Here is a 17,608-nt window from a genome sequence, read left to right on the forward strand (position 1 = left end):
TCTGCTGGAGAACAGGAAGTGTAATGCATTGTGTCTGTTAGTTGTATTCTCTGCTGGAGAACAGGAAGTGTAATGCATTGTGTCTGTTAGTTGTATTCTCTGCTGGAGAACAGGAAGTGTAATGCATTGTGTCTGTTAGTTGTATTCTCTGCTGGAGAACAGGAAGTGTAATGCATTGTGTCTGTTAGTTGTATTCTCTGCTGGAGAACAGGAAGTGTAATGCATTGTGTCTGTTAGTTGTATTCTCTGCTGGAGAACAGGAAGTGTAATGCATGTGTCTGTTAGTTGTATTCTCTGCTGGAGAACAGGAAGTGTAATGCATTGTGTCTGTTAGTTGGATTCTCTGCTGGGAGAACAGGAAGTGTAATGCAATGTGTCTGTTAGTTGTATTCTCTGCTGGAGAACAGGAAGTGTAATGCATTGTGTCTGTTAGTTGTATTCTCTGCTGGAGAACAGGAAGTGTAATGCATTGTGTCTGTTAGTTGTATTCCCGTTCCTCATAAAGCCACCAGGTGATGCCAGATTCTCTCCTAAACTATTTTGTAGGTTGTTTTTGATGGGATGATTTGAAGGACTCAACAGTGATTGACCTATTTACTTTGTGTGTATGTGTGTGTCTGTGTATGTGTTTGTATCTACAACTACGTGTGGGTGTGCACTCGCATACGGATGATCGTGTGTGTGTGTGTGTGTGTGTGTGTGTGTGTGTGTGTGTGTGTGTGTGTGTGTGTGTGTGTGCGTGCATGTGTCTGTTCATGTCTGTGTGTGTGTCTGTTCATTTCTGTGTGTGTCTGTTCGTGTCTGTGTGTATGTGTGTTCATGTCTGTGTGTGTGTCTGCTCATGTCTGTGTGTGTGTGTGTGTGTGTTCATTTCTGTGTGTGTCTGTTCGTGTCTGTGTGTATGTGTGTTCATGTCTGTGTGTGTCTGTTCATGTCTGTGTGTGTTCATGTCTGTGTGTGTGTCTGTTCATGTCTGTGTGTGTGTGTGTGTGTCATTTCTGTGTGTGTCTGTTCGTGTCTGTGTGTATGTGTGTTCATGTCTGTGTGTGCGTGTGTTCATGTCTGTGTGTGTGTGTCTGTTCATGTCTGTGTGTGTGTGTTCATGTCTGTGTGTGTGTGTGTTCATGTCTGTGTGTGTGTGTGTCTGCGCTTCTGTGTGTGTATGTCGGCTCTTGTGTGTGCTCGCATGTGTGTGTGAATGTCTGAATCCTCGTCTGTCCGTGCATGCATGTGTGTGTGGTGCGTGTGTGCGCGTGTGTGTGTGCGTGTGCCCGTGTGTGTGTGTGCGCGCGTGTGTGTGTGCGTGCGTGTGGTGTGTGTGTGCTCGCGCGCGCGGCGCGGTGTGTGTGTGTGTGTGTGTGTGTGTGTGTGTGGTGTGTGTGTGTGTGTGTGTGTGTGTGTGTGTTGATGTCCGGTGCCTAACAAAAGGGACTACAAAACTCTGAAGATAACGCCAGGATCTCCATCACCTTCTTCCGGCTGTTCAGAGTGATGAGGCTGGTCAAACTGCTGTCTCGGGGAGAAGGGATACGGACCCTGCTGTGGACCTTCATCAAGTCCTTTCAAGTGAGAGGAGACTCAGACTCAAGTCAAGACCATTGAGATGCAACGGGGTCACGGGGGGGTCAATTGGAATTGAAGTCAGTCAATTCAGGAGGGAAGTATACTGGAATGGAAATTCTATAAATCTGAGTTAGATATAACTGAGGTTTGGGAGGAAAGACCTCAACATCTTTTAGTTCTGGTCTGTACCCGGCCAATCATTTAAAAATATATATATTTTAAATTAATTATCAATAAATAGCCTATTTATTTATTTATTTAAGTTTTTCCATATTAGCATTTTCATTTCAAATCACTTCCTGAATTGAGTGACTGAAATTCAGCTTGACCCCTGACCCTGCTTGAGGGAGGAATGTAGAAGGGAGGAGTTATGTGTCCAGCTAACCAGTCAGCATCTAACTGTCTCTCAAAACCCCAAACCCCTTCATATGCATGCTGTCACAGCCTACTCACCATGCTACAGGTTAATGATAAGGCTTACAGGTTGACATGGTATTTCTAGGGCGAAGATAAGCTGTCCTTCATAGGTCCCGTGTGGCTCAGTTGGTAGAGCATGGTGGTGCTTGCCAAGCCAGGGTTGTGGGTTCAATTCCCATGGGGGAGGGGGACCAGTATGAACTTACTACAGTCTCCTTAAATAAGATTGTCTGAAATGTTTAAATGTAGGTGGTTTATAGGGGCTCTCCCCCAGATAAACCCAAATCATTTGATAAAGGGGTTCTGGTAAAATAGTTTATCTTGGGTTGGACAGTGGGGGGAAAAGGACTGTGACTATTTTTGCAGCAGTGTGCTGCCGTGTTTTTGGTGCTGTGGTGCTAGACAGTGTTGTTGACCTGTCACTGATCTCTCTCTGTCCCCCCCCCCCCAGGCCCTCCCCTATGTAGCACTGCTCATAGTGATGCTCTTTTTCATCTACGCCGTCATTGGGATGCAGGTAAGAACTGCCAGTCGGCCCCCGAGCATCTGGGATTGGTCCTCTGTTTCTCTCCTCTGTTTCTCTCCCCTCCTCTGTTCCTCTCCTCTGTTCCTCTCCTCTCCTCTGTTCCTCTCCTCTCCTCTGTTCCTCTCCTCTGTTTCTCTCATCTCCTCTGTTCCTCTCCTCTGTTTCTCTCCTCTGTTCCTCTCCTCTGTTCCTCTCTCTGTTCCTCTCCTCTGTTCCTCTCCTCTGTTCCTCTCCTCTGTTCCTCTCCTCTGTTTCTCTCCTCTGTTTCTCTCCTCTGTTTCTCTCCTCTGTTCCTCTCCTCTGTTCCTCTCCTCTGTTCTCTCCTCTGTTTCTCTCCTCTGTTCCTCTCCTCTGTTCTCTCCTCTGTTTCTCTCCTCTGTTCTCTCCTCTGTTTCTCTCCTCTCCTCTGTTTCTCTCCTCTGTTTCTCTCCTCTGTTCCTCTCCTCTGTTCCTCTCCTCTGTCCTCTCCTCTGTTTCTCTCCTCTGTTTCTCTCCTCTGTTTCTCTCCTCTGTTCCTCTCCTCTGTTCCTCTCCTCTGTTCTCTCCTCTGTTTCTCTCCTCTGTTTCTCTCCTCTGTCCTCTCCTCTGTTTCTCTCCTCTGTTTTCTCCTCTGTTTCTCTCCTCTTGTTTCTCTCCTCTGTTTCTCTCCTCTCCTCTGTTTCCTCTCCTCTGTTCCTCTGCCTCTCCTCTGTTCCTCTCCTCTGTTTCTCTCCTCTGTTCCTCTCCTCTGTTCCTCTCCTCTGTTCTTCTCCTCTGTTTCTCTCCTCTGTTCCTCTCCTCTGTTCCTCTCCTCTGTCCTCTCCTCTGCTTCCTCTCCTCTGTTCCTCTCTCTGTTCTCTCCTCTGTTCCTCTCCTCTGTTCCTCTTCCTCTGTTCTTCTCCTCTGTTTCTCTCCTCTGTTTCTCTCCTCTGTTTCTCTCCTCTGTTTCTCTCCTCTCCTCTGTTTCTCTCCTCTGTTTCTCTCCTCTGTTCCTCTCCTCTGTTCCTCTCCTCTGTTCCTCTCCTCTGTTTCTCTCCTCTGTTTCTCTCCTCTGTTTTCTCTCCTCTGTTCCTCTCCTCTGTTCCCTCTCCTCTGTTCTCTCCTCTGTTTCTCTCTCTGTTCTCTCCTCTGTTCCTCTCCTCTGTTCCTCTCCTCTGTTCTCTCCTCTGTTTCTCTCCTCTGTTTCTCTCCTCTGTTTCTCTCCTCTCCTCTGTTCCTCTCCTCTGTTTCTCTCCTCTGGTCCTCTCCTCTGTTCCTCTCCTCTGTTTCTCTCCTCTTTCCTCTCCTCTGTTTCCTCTCCTCTGTTCTTCTCCTCTGTTTCTCTCCTCTGTTCCTCTCCTCTGTTCCTCTCCTCTGTTCCTCTCCTCTGTTCCTCTCCTCTGTTTCTCTCCTCTGTTTCTCTCCTCTGTTCCTCTCCTCCTGTTTCTCTCCTCTGTTCTCTCCTCTGTTCCTCTCCTCTGTTCCTCTCCTCTGTTTCTCTCCTCTGTTTCTCTCCTCTGTTCCTCTCCTCTGTTCCTCTCCTCTGTTCCCTCTCCTCTGTTCCTCTCCTCTGTTTCTCTTTCCTCTCTGTTTCTCTCCTCTCCTCTGTTTCTCTCCTCTGTTCCTCTCCTCCTGTTCCTCTCCTCTGTTTCTCTCATCTGTTTCTCTCCTCTGTTTCTCTCTCTGTTCCTCTCCTCTGTTTCTCTCCTCTGTTCCTCTCCTCTGTTTCTCTCCTCTGTTTCTCTCCTCTGTTCCTCTCCTCTGTTCCTCTCCTCTGTTCCTCTCCTCTGTTCCTCTCCCTCTGTTTCTCTCCTCTGTTCCTCTCCTCTGGTTCCTCTCCTCTGTTCCTCTCCTCTGTTTCTCTCCTCTGTTTCTCTCCTCTGTTTCTGTTTCTCTCCTCTGTTCTCTCCTCTGTTTCTCTCCTCTGTTTCTGTTCCTCTCCTCTGTTTCTCTCCTCTGTTCCTCTCCTCTGTTTTCTCTCCTCTGTTCCTCTCCTCTGTTCCTCTCCTCTGTTCCGCTCCTCTGTTTCTCTCCTCTAGCCAGTCCTGTCCCGTCCGTGTCGTTAGCTGTTCTAACCCCTGACCCAAGGTCCTGTATGTTCTGTCCTGTTTTCTCCTCCACACTATAATAACCTTTCATCTCTCTACGTTCTCTCTCTAGGGGCTGGTTTCCCAGACACACTTTAAGTTTGGTCCAGGAATTAAAAGCTCAGTTGAAAGTGATTTTAGTACCAGGACTAGACTGAACCCATGTCCGGGCAACCAGCACTAGATGTTGTTACCTTATATACATGTTGAGAAGCCTTGTGGTTATTGACCTGTCTCCTCGGCCCCCTGTCCTCTGTGGTACTGACCTGACGTTGTCACCTGTCCTCTGTGGTACTGACCTGACGATGTCCCCTGTCCTCTGTGCTACTGACCTGACGATGTCACCTGTCCTCTGTGGTACTGACCTGACGATGTCACCTGTCCTCTGTGGTACTGACCTGACGATGTCACCTGTCCTCTGTGGTACTGACCTGACGATGTCGCCTGGCCTCTGTGGTACTGACCTGACGATGTCCCTGTCCTCTGTGGTACTGACCTGACGATGTCCCCTGTCCTCTGTGGTACTGACCTGACGATGTCCCTGTCCTCTGTGGTACTGACCTGACGATGTCGTCTGTCCTCTGTGGTACTGACCTGACGATGTCGTCTGTCCTCTGTGGTACTGACCTGACGATGTCACCTGTCCTCTGTGGTACTGACCTGACGATGTCACCTGTCCTGTGTGGTACTGACCTGACGATGTCACCTGTCCTATGTGGCACTGACCTGACGATGTCGCCTGTCCTCTGTGGTACTGACCTGACGATGTCACCTGTCCTCTGTGGTACTGACCTGACGATTTCACCTGTCCTCTGTGGCTGTCTTGCACCATGTTGACCTGGCGTGCCCTGTGTCTCCTAACAACCTTGCCCCCTGCAGATGTTTGGTAAGATAGCCCTGAGGGACAACAGTCAGATCAACAGGAACAACAACTTCCAGACCTTCCCCCAGGCTACACTCCTGCTCTTCAGGTGAGCCGTCTGTTCTCCTCCTCTCTTTCCAGACTGTAAACCAACGTCACAAATTCCTGATTTAAAAGCCCCCAACAGATCTGGAGATGATGAAAGCACTGCCAACTCAGAGTCATGGTGTTTTATCAAACCCCTGTGCATCCTTTCCATCTCTTCTGCAAGCCGTGATGTCGTTTCCTACTTTTTGTTTGACAACTCTACCTTTGAAGGTAGGACAGCCATGCAGCATTTCACCACCAGGTGGACCCTTCGTGGAGCCCATTCTTCCTGTACAGTAGAGCCTTCTGGGTGTGACAGCTGCTTGTTTACCTGTGCCCAGGTGTGCCACAGGTGAGGCGTGGCAGGAGATCATGCTGGCATGCGCCCCCATGCGACCCTGTGAGAAGGGGTCAGAGGTGGGACCAGCCAGCGAGGACCAGTGTGGGAGTCACTTCGCTATCTTCTACTTCGTCAGTTTCTACATGCTCTGTGCCTTCCTGGTAAGTAGCTACGGAGAGCGGGGAGGGACAATCCCACTAGCTACGGAGAGCGGGGAGGGACAATCCCACTAGCTACAGAAAGCGGGGAGGGACAATCCCACTAGCTACGGAGAGCGGGGAGGGACAATCCCACTAGCTACAGAGAGCGGGGAGGGACAATCCCACTAGCTACGGAGAGCGGGGAGGGACAATCCCACTAGCTACGGAGAGTGGGGAGGGACAATCCCACTAGCTACGGAGAGCGGGGAGGGACAATCCCACTAGCTACAGAGAGCGGGGAGGGACAATCCCACTAGCTACAGAGAGCGGGGAGGGACAATCCCACTAGCTACAGAAAGCAAGGAGGGACAATCCCACTAGCTACAGAGGGCAAGGAGGGACAATCCCACTAGCTACAGAAAGCAAGGAGGGACAATCCCACTAGCTACAGAGAGCAAGGAGAGACAATCCCACTAGCTACAGAGAACAAGGAGAGACAATCCCACTAGATACAGAGAGCAAGGAGGGACAATCCCACTAGCTACAGAGAGCGGGGAGGGACAATCCCACTAGCTACGGAGAACGGGGAGGGACAATCCCACTAGCTACAGAGAGCGGGGAGGGACAATCCCACTAGCTACGGAGAGCGGGGAGGGACAATCCCACTAGCTACGGAGAGCAGGGAGGGGACAATCCCACTAGCTACGGAGAGCGGGGAGGGACAATCCCACTAGCTACAGAAAGCGGGGAGGGACAATCCCACTAGCTACGGAGAGCGGGGAGGGACAATCCCACTAGCTACAGAGAGCGGGGAGGGACAATCCCACTAGCTACAGAGAGCGGGGAGGACAATCCCACTAGCTACAGAAAGCAAGGAGGGACAATCCCACTAGCTACAGAGGGCAAGGAGGGACAATCCCACTAGCTACAGAAAGCAAGGAGGGACAATCCCACTAGCTACAGAGAGCAAGGAGAGACAATCCCACTAGCTACAGAGACAAGGAGAGACAATCCCACTAGATACAGAGAGCAAGGAGGGACAATCCCACTAGCTACAGAGAGCGGGGAGGGACAATCCCACCTAGCTACGGAGAACGGGGAGGGACAATCCCACTAGCTACAGAGAGCGGGGAGGGACAATCCCACTAGCTACGGAGGCGGGGGAGGGACAATCCACTAGCTACGGAGAGCAGGGAGGGACAATCCCACTAGCTACGGAGAGCGGGGAGGGACAATCCCACTAGCTACAGAGAGCGGGGAGGGACAATCCCACTAGCTACAGAGAGCGGGGAGGGACAATCCACTAGCTACAGAAAGCAAGGAGGGACAATCCCACTAGCTACAGAGAGCAAGGAGGGACAATCCCACTAGCTACAGAAAGCAAGGAGGGACAATCCCACTAGCTACAGAAAAGCAAGGAGGGACAATCCCACTAGCTACAGAGAGCAAGTAGGGACAATCCCACTAGCTACAGAGAGCAAGGATGGGACAATCCCACTAGCTACAGAGAGCAAGGAGGGACAATCCCACTAGCTACAGAAAGCAAGGAGGGACAATCCCACTAGCTACAGAAAGCAAGGAGGGACAATCCCACTAGCTACAGAGAGCAAGGAGGGACATCCCACTAGCTACAGAGGAGCGGGGAGGGACAATCCACTAGCTACAGAGAGCGGGAGGGACAATCCCACTAGCTACGAGAGAGCGGGGAGGGACAATCCCACTAGCTACGGAGAGCGGGAGGACAATCTCACTAGCTACAGAGAGCGGGGAGGACAATCCCACTAGCTACGGAGAGCGGGGAGGGACATTCCCACTAGCTACGGAGAGCGGGGAGGGACAATCCCACTAGCTACGGAGAGCGGGGAGGGACATTCCACTAGCTACGGAAAGCAAGGAGGACAATCCCACTAGCTACAGAGAGCAAGGAGGGACAATCCCACTAGCTACAAAGAGCAAGGAGGGACAATCCCACTAGCTACAGAAAGCAAGGAGGGACAATCCCACTAGCTACAAGAGAGAGGCAAGGAGGGACAATCCCACTAGCTACAGAAGCAAGGAGGGACAGATCCACTAGCTACAGAGAGCAAGGAGGGACAATCCCACTAGCTACAGAGAGCAAGGAGGGACAATCCCACTAGCTACAGAAACAAGGAGGGACAATCCCACTAGCTACAGAGAGCAAGGAGGGACAATCCACTAGCTACAGAGAGCAAGGAGGGACAATCCCACTAGCTACAGAAAGCAAGGAGGGACAATCCCACTAGCTACAGAGAGCAAGGAGGGACAATCCCACTAGATACAGAGAGCAAGGAGGGACAATCCCACTAGACTACAGAGAGCAAGGAGGGACAATCCCACTAGCTACAGAGAGCAAGGAGGGACAATCCACTAGCTACAGAGAGCGGGGAGGGACAATCCCACTAGCTACAGAGAGCAAGGAGGGACAATCCCACTAGCTACAGAGAGCGGGGAGGGACAATCCCACTAGCTACAAAAAGCAAGGAGAGACAATCCCACTAGCTACCGAGAGCAAGGAGGGACAATCCCACTAGCTACAGAGAGCAAGGAGGGACAATCCCACTAGCTACAGAGAGCAAGGAGGGACAATCCCACTAGCTACAGAGAGTCAGGAGGGACAATCCCACTAGCTACAGAGAGCCAGGAGGGACAATCCCACTAGCTACAGAGAGCCAGGAGGAACAATCCCACTAGCTACAGAGAACCAGGAGGGACCATCCCACTAGCTACAGAGAACCAGGAGGGACAATCCCACTAGCTACAGAGAGCCAGGAGGGACAATCCCACTAGCTACAGAGAGCCAGGAGGGACAATCCCACTAGCTACAGAGAGCCAGGAGGGACAATCCCACTGGTAGAGAAACCAATCGTTTTTTTCTAGTATTCCAGATGTAGAGTTGATTATTCTGGTCTGTTATCTCTCTGTCAGCTGTTATTGGGATTGATGAGTTTATTATTCTGGTCTGTTATCTTTCTGTCAGCTGTTATTGAGACCAGACCAGTTGATTATTCTGGTCTGTTATCTCTCTGTCAGCTGTTATTGGGACTGATGAGTTGATTATTCTGTTCTGTTGTCTCTCTGTCGGCTGTTATTGGGACTGATGAGTTGATTATTCTGTTCTGTTGTCTCTCTGTCGGCTGTCATTGAGACAGACCAGTTGATTATTCTGGTCTGTTATCTCTCTGTCAGCTGTTATTGGGACTGAGAGTTGATTATTCTGTTCTGTTGTCTCTCTGTCGGCTGTCATTGAGACTAGACAGTTGATTATTCTGGTCTGTTATCTCTCTGTCAGCTGTTATTGGGACTGATGAGTTGATTATTCTGGTCTGTTGTCTCTCTGTCAGCTGGCATTGAGACTGATGAGTTGATTATTCTGGTCTGTTGTCTCTCTGTCAGCTGGCATTGAGACTGATGAGTTGATTAATGGGGTCTGTTGTCTCTCTGTCCACAGATCATCAACCTGTTTGTGGCTGTGATCATGGATAACTTTGACTACCTGACCAGAGACTGGTCAATTCTAGGACCTCACCACCTGGATGAGTTCAAGAGGATTTGGGCTGAGTACGACCCAGAGGCAAAGTCAGTACAACTTCAAACAGCACCTCCCTCCCTCCCTCCCTCTTAGTCTCTCTCTCTCTCTCTCTCTCTCTCTCTCTCTCTCTCTCTCTCTCTCTCTCTCTCTCTGCTCCCTCCCTCTCTCTCTCTCTCTCTCTCTCTCTTTCTCTCTCTCTCTCTCTCTCTCTCTCTCTAAATATTGTTGTCTGTTCTACAGGGGTCGTATCAAGCACCTAGATGTGGTAACTCTGTTGAGGAGGATTCAGCCTCCTTTGGGCTTCGGGAAGCTCTGTCCCCACCGGGTGGCCTGCAAGCGTCTGGTCTCCATGAACATGCCCCTGAACAGCGATGGCACAGTCATGTTCAATGCCACCCTGTTTGCCCTGGTGCGAACAGCACTGAGGATCAAGACTGATGGTACACATTTGATTTTGTGTGTGTACTGATTCTCTCCACCTCTCTCTCTTCTTCTCTGATTCTCTCCACCTCTCTCTCTTCTTCTCTGCTTCTCTCCACCTCTCTCTCTTCTATCCTCCCCTCTCTTCTTCTCTGATTCTCTCCACCTCTCTCTCTTCTCTCCTCCCCTCTCCACCTCTCTCTCTTCTATCCTCCCCTCTCTTCTTCTCTGATTCTCTCCACCTCTCTCTCTTCTTCTCTGATTCTCTCCACCTCTCTCTCTTCTTCTCTGATTCTCTCCACCTCTCTCTCTGTATGCCCCACATGAACGTGTGTGTGTGTGTGTGTGTGTGTGTGTGTGTGTGTGTGTGTGTGTGTGTGTGTGTGTGTGTGTGTGTGTGTGTGTGTGTGTGTGTGTGTGTGTGTGTAAGTAAGTAACTTGGAGCAATGACTATTGTTGGTTTGTACGGTCCCCGTCTGGTTTCTGTGTGTGTGTGAAGGTAACTTGGAGCAATGACTATTGTTGGTTTGTACGGTCCCCGTCTGGTTTCTGTGTGTGTGTGAAGGTAACTTGGAGCAATGACTATTGTTGGTTTGTACGGTCCCCGTCTGGTTTCTGTGTGTGTGTGAAGGTAACTTGGAGCAGGCGAACGAGGAGCTCCGGGCCATAGTGAAGAAGATCTGGAAGAGAACCAGTATGAAGCTGCTGGATCAGGTGGTGCCCCCTGCTGGAGATGATGAGGTGACGGTTGGGAAGTTCTACGCCACGTTCCTGATCCAGGAGTACTTCAGGAAGTTTAAGAAGCGTAAAGAGCAGGGCCTGGTGGCCAAGGTGCCCCCCAAGACGGCTCTCTCCCTGCAGGTGGGTCACTACAAGTTCCTGCCTGTCAGACCTTCAGACCAGAGAGCACCTTTTAGAAGTGTGTTAGGACTTCACTGAACATATCAAATTACTACTAAAACAATGAGTCTGTGTTTCTGTTTGTTCCTCCGTGTCTGTCGTTCCGTGCTGGTGCTTGTCTGTGCCTGTCTGTATTTCTACTCAGGCGGGCCTGCGGACGCTCCATGACATGGGTCCTGAGATCCGGAGGGCCATATCAGGTGACCTCACAGTGGAGGAGGACCTGGACAAGTCGATGAAGGAGCCGGTCTCGGCTGCGTCCGAGGACGATATCTTCAGGGTAAAGATTGGCTACAGCCCCACACACCCCTCTGTCTGAACTACTGAGCTTCATCAGGCCCATCGCTTCTGCTGTGATTACATCTGGTTCTTCACCATCCACCATCATTGGCTCCAGATGCCACTTCAATATCCACTACACTTCATAACCCACTACACTTCATAACCCACTACAGTTCAGTACCCACTACACTTCAGTACCCACTACACTTCAGAACCCACTACACTAAAGTACAAACAACACTTCAGTATCTACTACACTTCATAACCCACTACACTTCATAACCCACTACAGTTCAGTACCCACTACACTTTAGTACCTACTACACTAAAGTACCAACAACACTTCAGTATCTACTACACTTCATAACCCACTACAGTTCAGTACCCACTACACTTCAGTATCTACTACACTTCAGTATCTACTACACTTCATAACCCACTACAGTTCAGTACCCACTACACTTCAGTATCTACTACACTTCAGTATCTACTACACTTCATAACCCACTACAGTTCAGTACCCACTACACTTCAGTATCTACTACACTTCATAACCCACTACAGTTCAGTACCCACTACACTTTAGTACCTACTACACTAAAGTACCAACAACACTTCAGTATCTACTACACTTCATAACCCACTACAGTTCAGTACCCACTACACTTCAGTATCTACTACACTTCAGAACCCACTACACTTCAGTATCTACTACACTTCAGAACCCAGTACACTTCAGTATCTACTATACTTCAGAACCCACTACACTTCAGTACCCACTAAATGGCATTCTCATCCACTTAGACACCTAAACATGATCCCGCCCCAATAGAGGGAGACATTGCTGTTCCAGTCATAAACCAGGCCTTGGCTTTGCATTGTCCATACGACATAGACTGAATAGATTTAGTCATAATAGCAGAACAGCATGACTGTGTGCTTTTAGATGGATGTAACGCTACATAATACTCATCCCTCTCTCTCTCCTCCCTCTTTCTCTCCTCCTCTCTCCTCTCCCTCTCTCTCCTCCTCTCTCTCTCTCTCTCTCTTCCCTCTTTCTCTCCTCCTCTCTCTCCTCCTCCTCTCTCTCCTCCTCTCTCTATCTCTCTCTCTCTCTCTTCCCTCTTTCTCTCCTCCTCTCTCCTCTCCCTCTCTCTCCTCCCCCTCTCTCTCCGCCTTCTCTCTCTCCTCCTCTGCTCTATCCTCCTCCAATCTCCTCCCCTCTCTCCTCTCCCTCTCTCTCTGCCTCCTGTCTCTCCTCCCGCTATCTCTCCGCCTCCTCTCTCTCCTCCTCTGCTCTCTCCTCCTCTGCTCTCTCCTCTCTCTTCTCCCTCTCTCTCCTCTCCCTCTCTCTCCTCTCCCTCTCTCTCTGCCTCCTCCTCTCTCTCCTCTCCCTCTCTATCTGCCTCCTCTCTCTCTCTCCTCCCCCTCTCTCTCCTCTCCCTCTCTCTCTCTCTGCCTCCTCTCTCTCCTCCCCCTCTCTCTCCTCTCCCTCTCTCTCTCTCTGCCTCCTCTCTCTCCTCTCCCTCTCCCTCTCTCTCCTCTCCCTCTCTCTCTGCCTCCTCCTCTCTCTCCCTCTCCCTCTCTCTCCTCTCCCTCTCTCTCCTCTCCCTCTCTCCTCTCCCTCTCCCTCTCCCTCTCTCTCTCCTCTCCCTCTCTCTCCGCCTCCTCCTCTCTCTCCTCTCCCTCTCTCTCTGCCTCCTCTCTCTCTCCTCCCCCTCTCTCTCCTCTCCCTCTCTCTCTGCCTCCTCTCTCTCCCCCCCCTCTCGCTCCTCCTACAGCGAGCGGGTGGTTTGTTCGGCAACCACGTCAGCTACTACAACGACGGGCGCGACAGCGGACGCAACACCTTCCCACAATCCTTCACCACGCAGCGCCCGCTCCACATCAGCCAGACGGGCAGCCCCGGCGAGGGCGATTCCCCGTCCCACGAGAAGCTGATGGACTCTACCCACCTTCACCCCGAGCTCCTACTCTTCCTCAGGTTCCAACGCTAACATCAACAATGCCAACAACACGGCGGTCCCCGGTGTGGTAGTGGGGGTTGGTGGTCCAGGGGGGGTCAGCCGTTTCCCGAGCCCCAGCATCAGTACTGTGGACGGGCAGAGCGGACCCCCGCTAACCCCGATACTACTGCCGAGGTCTGCATGGTGCTTCCCTCCCAAGAGGTGGGTGTCTCTCTGGTTTCTCTGGGTTCTGTAGAGTGCGTTGGTGTTATTCTCTAGTCTGTCTTTTATCAGTGACCTCTCGTGGCCACCTTTGGATCTGTTGCTAATTCTGATTGGTAGTCAACGGTAACTTCTCTTGTCTGTCTGTCTCTCTCTCTCTCTCCTCTCTTCCTCTCCACACTGACTGACGCTGAGCACAGGATGTGTTTCTATGACTCCCTCATGCGGTATGTTGCTCTCTCAGGAGGAGAGAGAGAGTTGTAATGCCCAGGAGGCATCAGTATGGAAGGGTTCTGCCAACCCTGTTGTCCATACAGTCCCTGGCTGGATCCTTGCTGCACTGAGCTAAACATACTTAGGGACAGACAAGTGTCAGTCAATATTTAACCTGTTTTTACTCTCCTGGTGTGATCTTGGTATATTTCTACCAGAGGAGGAAGAGGAGATGTATATTGTACAGAACAGGATGTGGATATGCATCACCTACAGTGTTTTTAGCTCATGTAGCTCTGGTTGGATCCACCCTGACAGGAGTGACATCACAGGAGGTTGGTGGCATCTTAATTGGGGAGGACATGGCTCATGTTAATGACCTGAGCGGAACAGGTGGAATGGTATGAAATACGTCCAACACATGGTTTCCAGGTGGCCAATCCATTCGCTCCGCTCCGGATATTATTATGAGCCGTCCTCCTCTCAGCAGCCTCCTGTGGGTGACATGTGGTTGGCTTACTTCCTCCTCAACACAGCCTAGTGATTCAACCTGGTTGGATCCTCCCGAAGCTTTTCATTCAGCTCTGTAGAGTATAATACAGCACGCGGCTGGACCACTGTCACTATCGCTCTCCCGTGTGTTGATTCTCTATTCATTCTGCTTCTCGTCGCCATCTTGCTTCTAACCACCGTGCTTCCTCCCCTCCCTCCTGCTGCTGTTGGGGAGAATCCTCCTGTCCTTCTATTGCTTCTTATGAGCTGGTTAGTGAGAGGTGTTATGTTGTGTTTTTTTAATCCTCTGCAGCTCGGACTCCACTGACAGCCGTCTGCCGTTCATCAGGCAAGAGGAGGCGTCGACGGACGAGACGTACGATGAGAGTTACGCGGACGAGAGAGAATACCGCCGAAGCGACCAGAACATTCTCACCTCAGACATGTACTGCTTCTCTCCCACCTCTCTCTCTCTTCTATCCTCCCCTCTCTTCTTCTCTGATTCTCTCCACCTCTCTCTCTTCTATCCTCCCCTCTCTTCTTCTCTGATTCTCTCCACCTCTCTCTCTTCTATCCTCCCCTCTCTTCTTCTCTGATTCTCTCCACCTCTCTCTCTTCTATCCTCCCCTCTTCTTCTCTGATTCTCTCCACCTCTCTCTCTTCTATCCTCCCCTCTTCTTCTCTGATTCTCTCCACCTCTCTCTCTTCTATCCTCCCCTCTTCTTCTCTGATTCTCTCCACCTCTCTCTCTTCTATCCTCCCCTCTTCTTCTCTGATTCTCTCCACCTCTCTCTCTTCTATCCTCCCCTCTTCTTCTCTGATTCTCTCCACCTCTCTCTCTTCTATCCTCCCCTCTTCTTCTCTGATTCTCTCCACCTCTCTCTCTTCTATCCTCCCCTCTTCTTCTCTGATTCTCTCCACCTCTCTCTCTTCTATCCTCCCCTCTCTTCTTCTCTGCTTCTCTCCACCTCTCTCTCTCTCTCTCTCTCTCTCTGTCTCTTTCTCTTTCACCATGAAAAGATATGCCTTTCATGGTCTCTGTATGCCCCACGTGTGTGTGTGTGTGTGTGTGTGTGTGGTGTGTGTGTGTGTGTGTGTGTGTGTGTGTGTGTGTGTGTGTGTGTGTGTGTGTGTGTGTGACCTTGCGTCTGTGTGTGTTTTCAGGCTGGTATATCAGGATGAGGAGAACAAGCAGCTGACTCCTATGGAGGAAGGAGAGGATGGGGGAGACAGGAGACCCTGGCACTCTCCCAGACGAGCCTTCCTCTGTCCCACAGCTCTGGGTAAGACCTGCCTGTCTAGACCTCACTTCAACCCCCACTAACCTCCGACTCCTCACCCAAACTAAACACCCCTATCTCATACCTAATCCCCAGAGTTAGACCTGTCTGCCTAAAGCACTGGGTAAGATTTGAATACCAACACCGACAGCCCTTAAACCCCCACTAACCTCCAAATCTTCACACAGACAAAATACCCCTTACCCCTACTCTACTTAACTCCCCACTCAACCCCCCTCCCACACCTCCCTTCCACTGTCTGTTGACTTGAAATGGGGAAGTCCATTCTAGTAATTGTTATTCTATGTTCATGTAGCCTCTCCCTTGCTGGTTAATTGTTCATTGGTGAATCCCTCTACTTAATTGTTAATTGGTGAGTCCCTCTAGTTAATTGTTAATTGGTGAATCCCTCTGGTTAATTGTTAATTGGTGAATCCCTCTGGTTAATTGTTAATTGGTTAATCCCTCTAGTTAATTGTTAATTGGTTAATCCCTCTAGTTAATTGTTAATTGGTGAGTCCCTCTATTTAATTGTTAATTGGTGAGTCCCTCTAGTTAATTGTTAATTGGTTAATCCCTCTAGTTAATTGTTAATTGGTGAGTCCCTCTACTTAATTGTTAATTGGTGAGTCCCTCTACTGAATTGTTAATTGGTGAGTCCCTCTAGTTAATTGTTAATTGGTGAGTCCCTCTACTTAATTGTTAATTGGTGAATCCCTCTAGTTAATTGTTAATTGGTGAGTCCCTCTAGTTAATTGTTAATTGGTGAGTCCCTCTAGTTAATTGTTAATTGGTGAGTCCCTCTACTTAATTGTTAATTGGTGAGTCCCTCTACTTAATTGTTAATTGGTGAGTCCCTCTAGTTAATTGTTAATTGGTGAGTCCCTCTACTTAATTGTTAATTGGTGAATCCCTCTAGTTAATTGTTAATTGGTGAGTCCCTCTAGTTAATTGTTAATTGGTTAATCCCTCTAGTTAATTGTTAATTGGTTAATCCCTCTAGTTAATTGTTAATTGGTTAATCCCTCTGGTTAATTGTTAATTGGTTAATCCCTCTAGTTAATTGTTAATAGGTTAATCCCTCTGGTTAATTGTTAATTGGTGAATCCCTCTGGTTAATTGTTAATTGGTTAATCCCTCTAGTTAATTGTTAATTGGTTAAGCCCTCTGGTTAATTGTTAATTGGTGAGTCCCTCTAGTTAATTGTTAATTGGTGAGTCCCTCTGGTTAATTGTTAAATGGTTAACTGTTCTGGATAATAGATATTCTATGTGTGTGCAGACTCTCAGTCCTTCACTCCCCTTGGTTCAGGTCGGCGGTCGTCCTTCCATCTGGAGTGTCTGAGGAGACAGACGAGAGCAGACGTCTCCCAGAAGACAGTACTACCGCTGCACCTGGTACACCATCAGGTGAGTAGGGATGGTTTTACACACCTGATCATTCTACAACTAGATCAATTTTACACACCTGATCATTCTACAGCTAGATCAATTTTACACACTTGATCATTCTACACCTAGATCAATTTTACACACCTGATCATTCTGCAGCTAGATCAGTTTTACACATCTGATCATTCTATACCTAGATCAATTTTACACACCTGATCATTCTATATCTAGATCAATTTTACTCACCTGATCATTCTACTGCTAGATCAATTTTACACACCTGATCATTCTACACCTAGATACATTTTACACATCTGATCATTCTATACCTAGATCAGTTTTACACATCTGCACCCACTATACAGTATATCATGATTTTATGCCTAATTATCTCTTCTTTATCTCTTTATTCATGTCACACACACACACACACACACACACACACACACACACACACACTCACGTTTATTTTTCATATGCGCATTTCTAAACATAACTCCTTCCCCCACCACCCACCCTCCCAGGCACTAGCAGTAGCAGGTCTGAGCCCCCTGCTTCGACGGAGCCACTCCCCGACCCTCTTCACGCAGCTCTGCTCTACATCTCCTACCAGTCCCACAGGCCGGGGTAGCCAGGCCTCCTACCAGCGTGTGCCCACCCTTCGTCTCCAGGGCACGGGCCCTGGCACCGGCTCCTACGAGCTCAACTCCAGCCTGCCCTCGGTCAACTGTGGGCCGTGGTACAGCGACAGCAACGGGAACAGTCCTGGTATCAGCCCTAGGGTGGGTACGGCTAACCAGCGGCTGCCGCGGCCCGTCTCCCTCACTGTGCCTAGCACGGTGCACAAGGACGCTACATCGTTGTCCCACGGTAGCGCCGGCAGTCTGGTGGAAGCTGTGAGTGAATGATGAATGTTTCATCTCTGCTCTTCA

The 17,608-nt window shown here is 49.7% G+C and overlaps 1 protein-coding gene across 1 annotated transcript in view; it reads left to right on the plus strand.

The window, feature by feature from the left end:
• The window catches only part of LOC109882530 (voltage-dependent L-type calcium channel subunit alpha-1C), a 143,103-nt gene that overhangs the window by 124,373 nt on the left and 1,122 nt on the right, over positions 1-17,608 (plus strand). The window contains 15 exon segments of the mRNA XM_031815163.1: positions 1,429-1,566; positions 2,432-2,497; positions 5,431-5,522; positions 5,842-6,001; positions 9,450-9,577; positions 9,771-9,970; positions 10,582-10,811; positions 10,996-11,130; positions 12,914-13,081; positions 13,083-13,300; positions 13,501-13,527; positions 14,319-14,450; positions 15,170-15,288; positions 16,597-16,694; positions 17,201-17,572. Of these exon segments, the coding sequence (XP_031671023.1) occupies positions 1,429-1,566; positions 2,432-2,497; positions 5,431-5,522; positions 5,842-6,001; positions 9,450-9,577; positions 9,771-9,970; positions 10,582-10,811; positions 10,996-11,130; positions 12,914-13,081; positions 13,083-13,300; positions 13,501-13,527; positions 14,319-14,450; positions 15,170-15,288; positions 16,597-16,694; positions 17,201-17,572 (2,283 nt within the window).

This window comes from Oncorhynchus kisutch, unplaced genomic scaffold (genome assembly GCF_002021735.2).
Source record: "Oncorhynchus kisutch isolate 150728-3 unplaced genomic scaffold, Okis_V2 Okis09a-Okis19a_hom, whole genome shotgun sequence".
In the NCBI taxonomy this organism is placed as follows: Eukaryota; Metazoa; Chordata; class Actinopteri; order Salmoniformes; family Salmonidae; genus Oncorhynchus; species Oncorhynchus kisutch.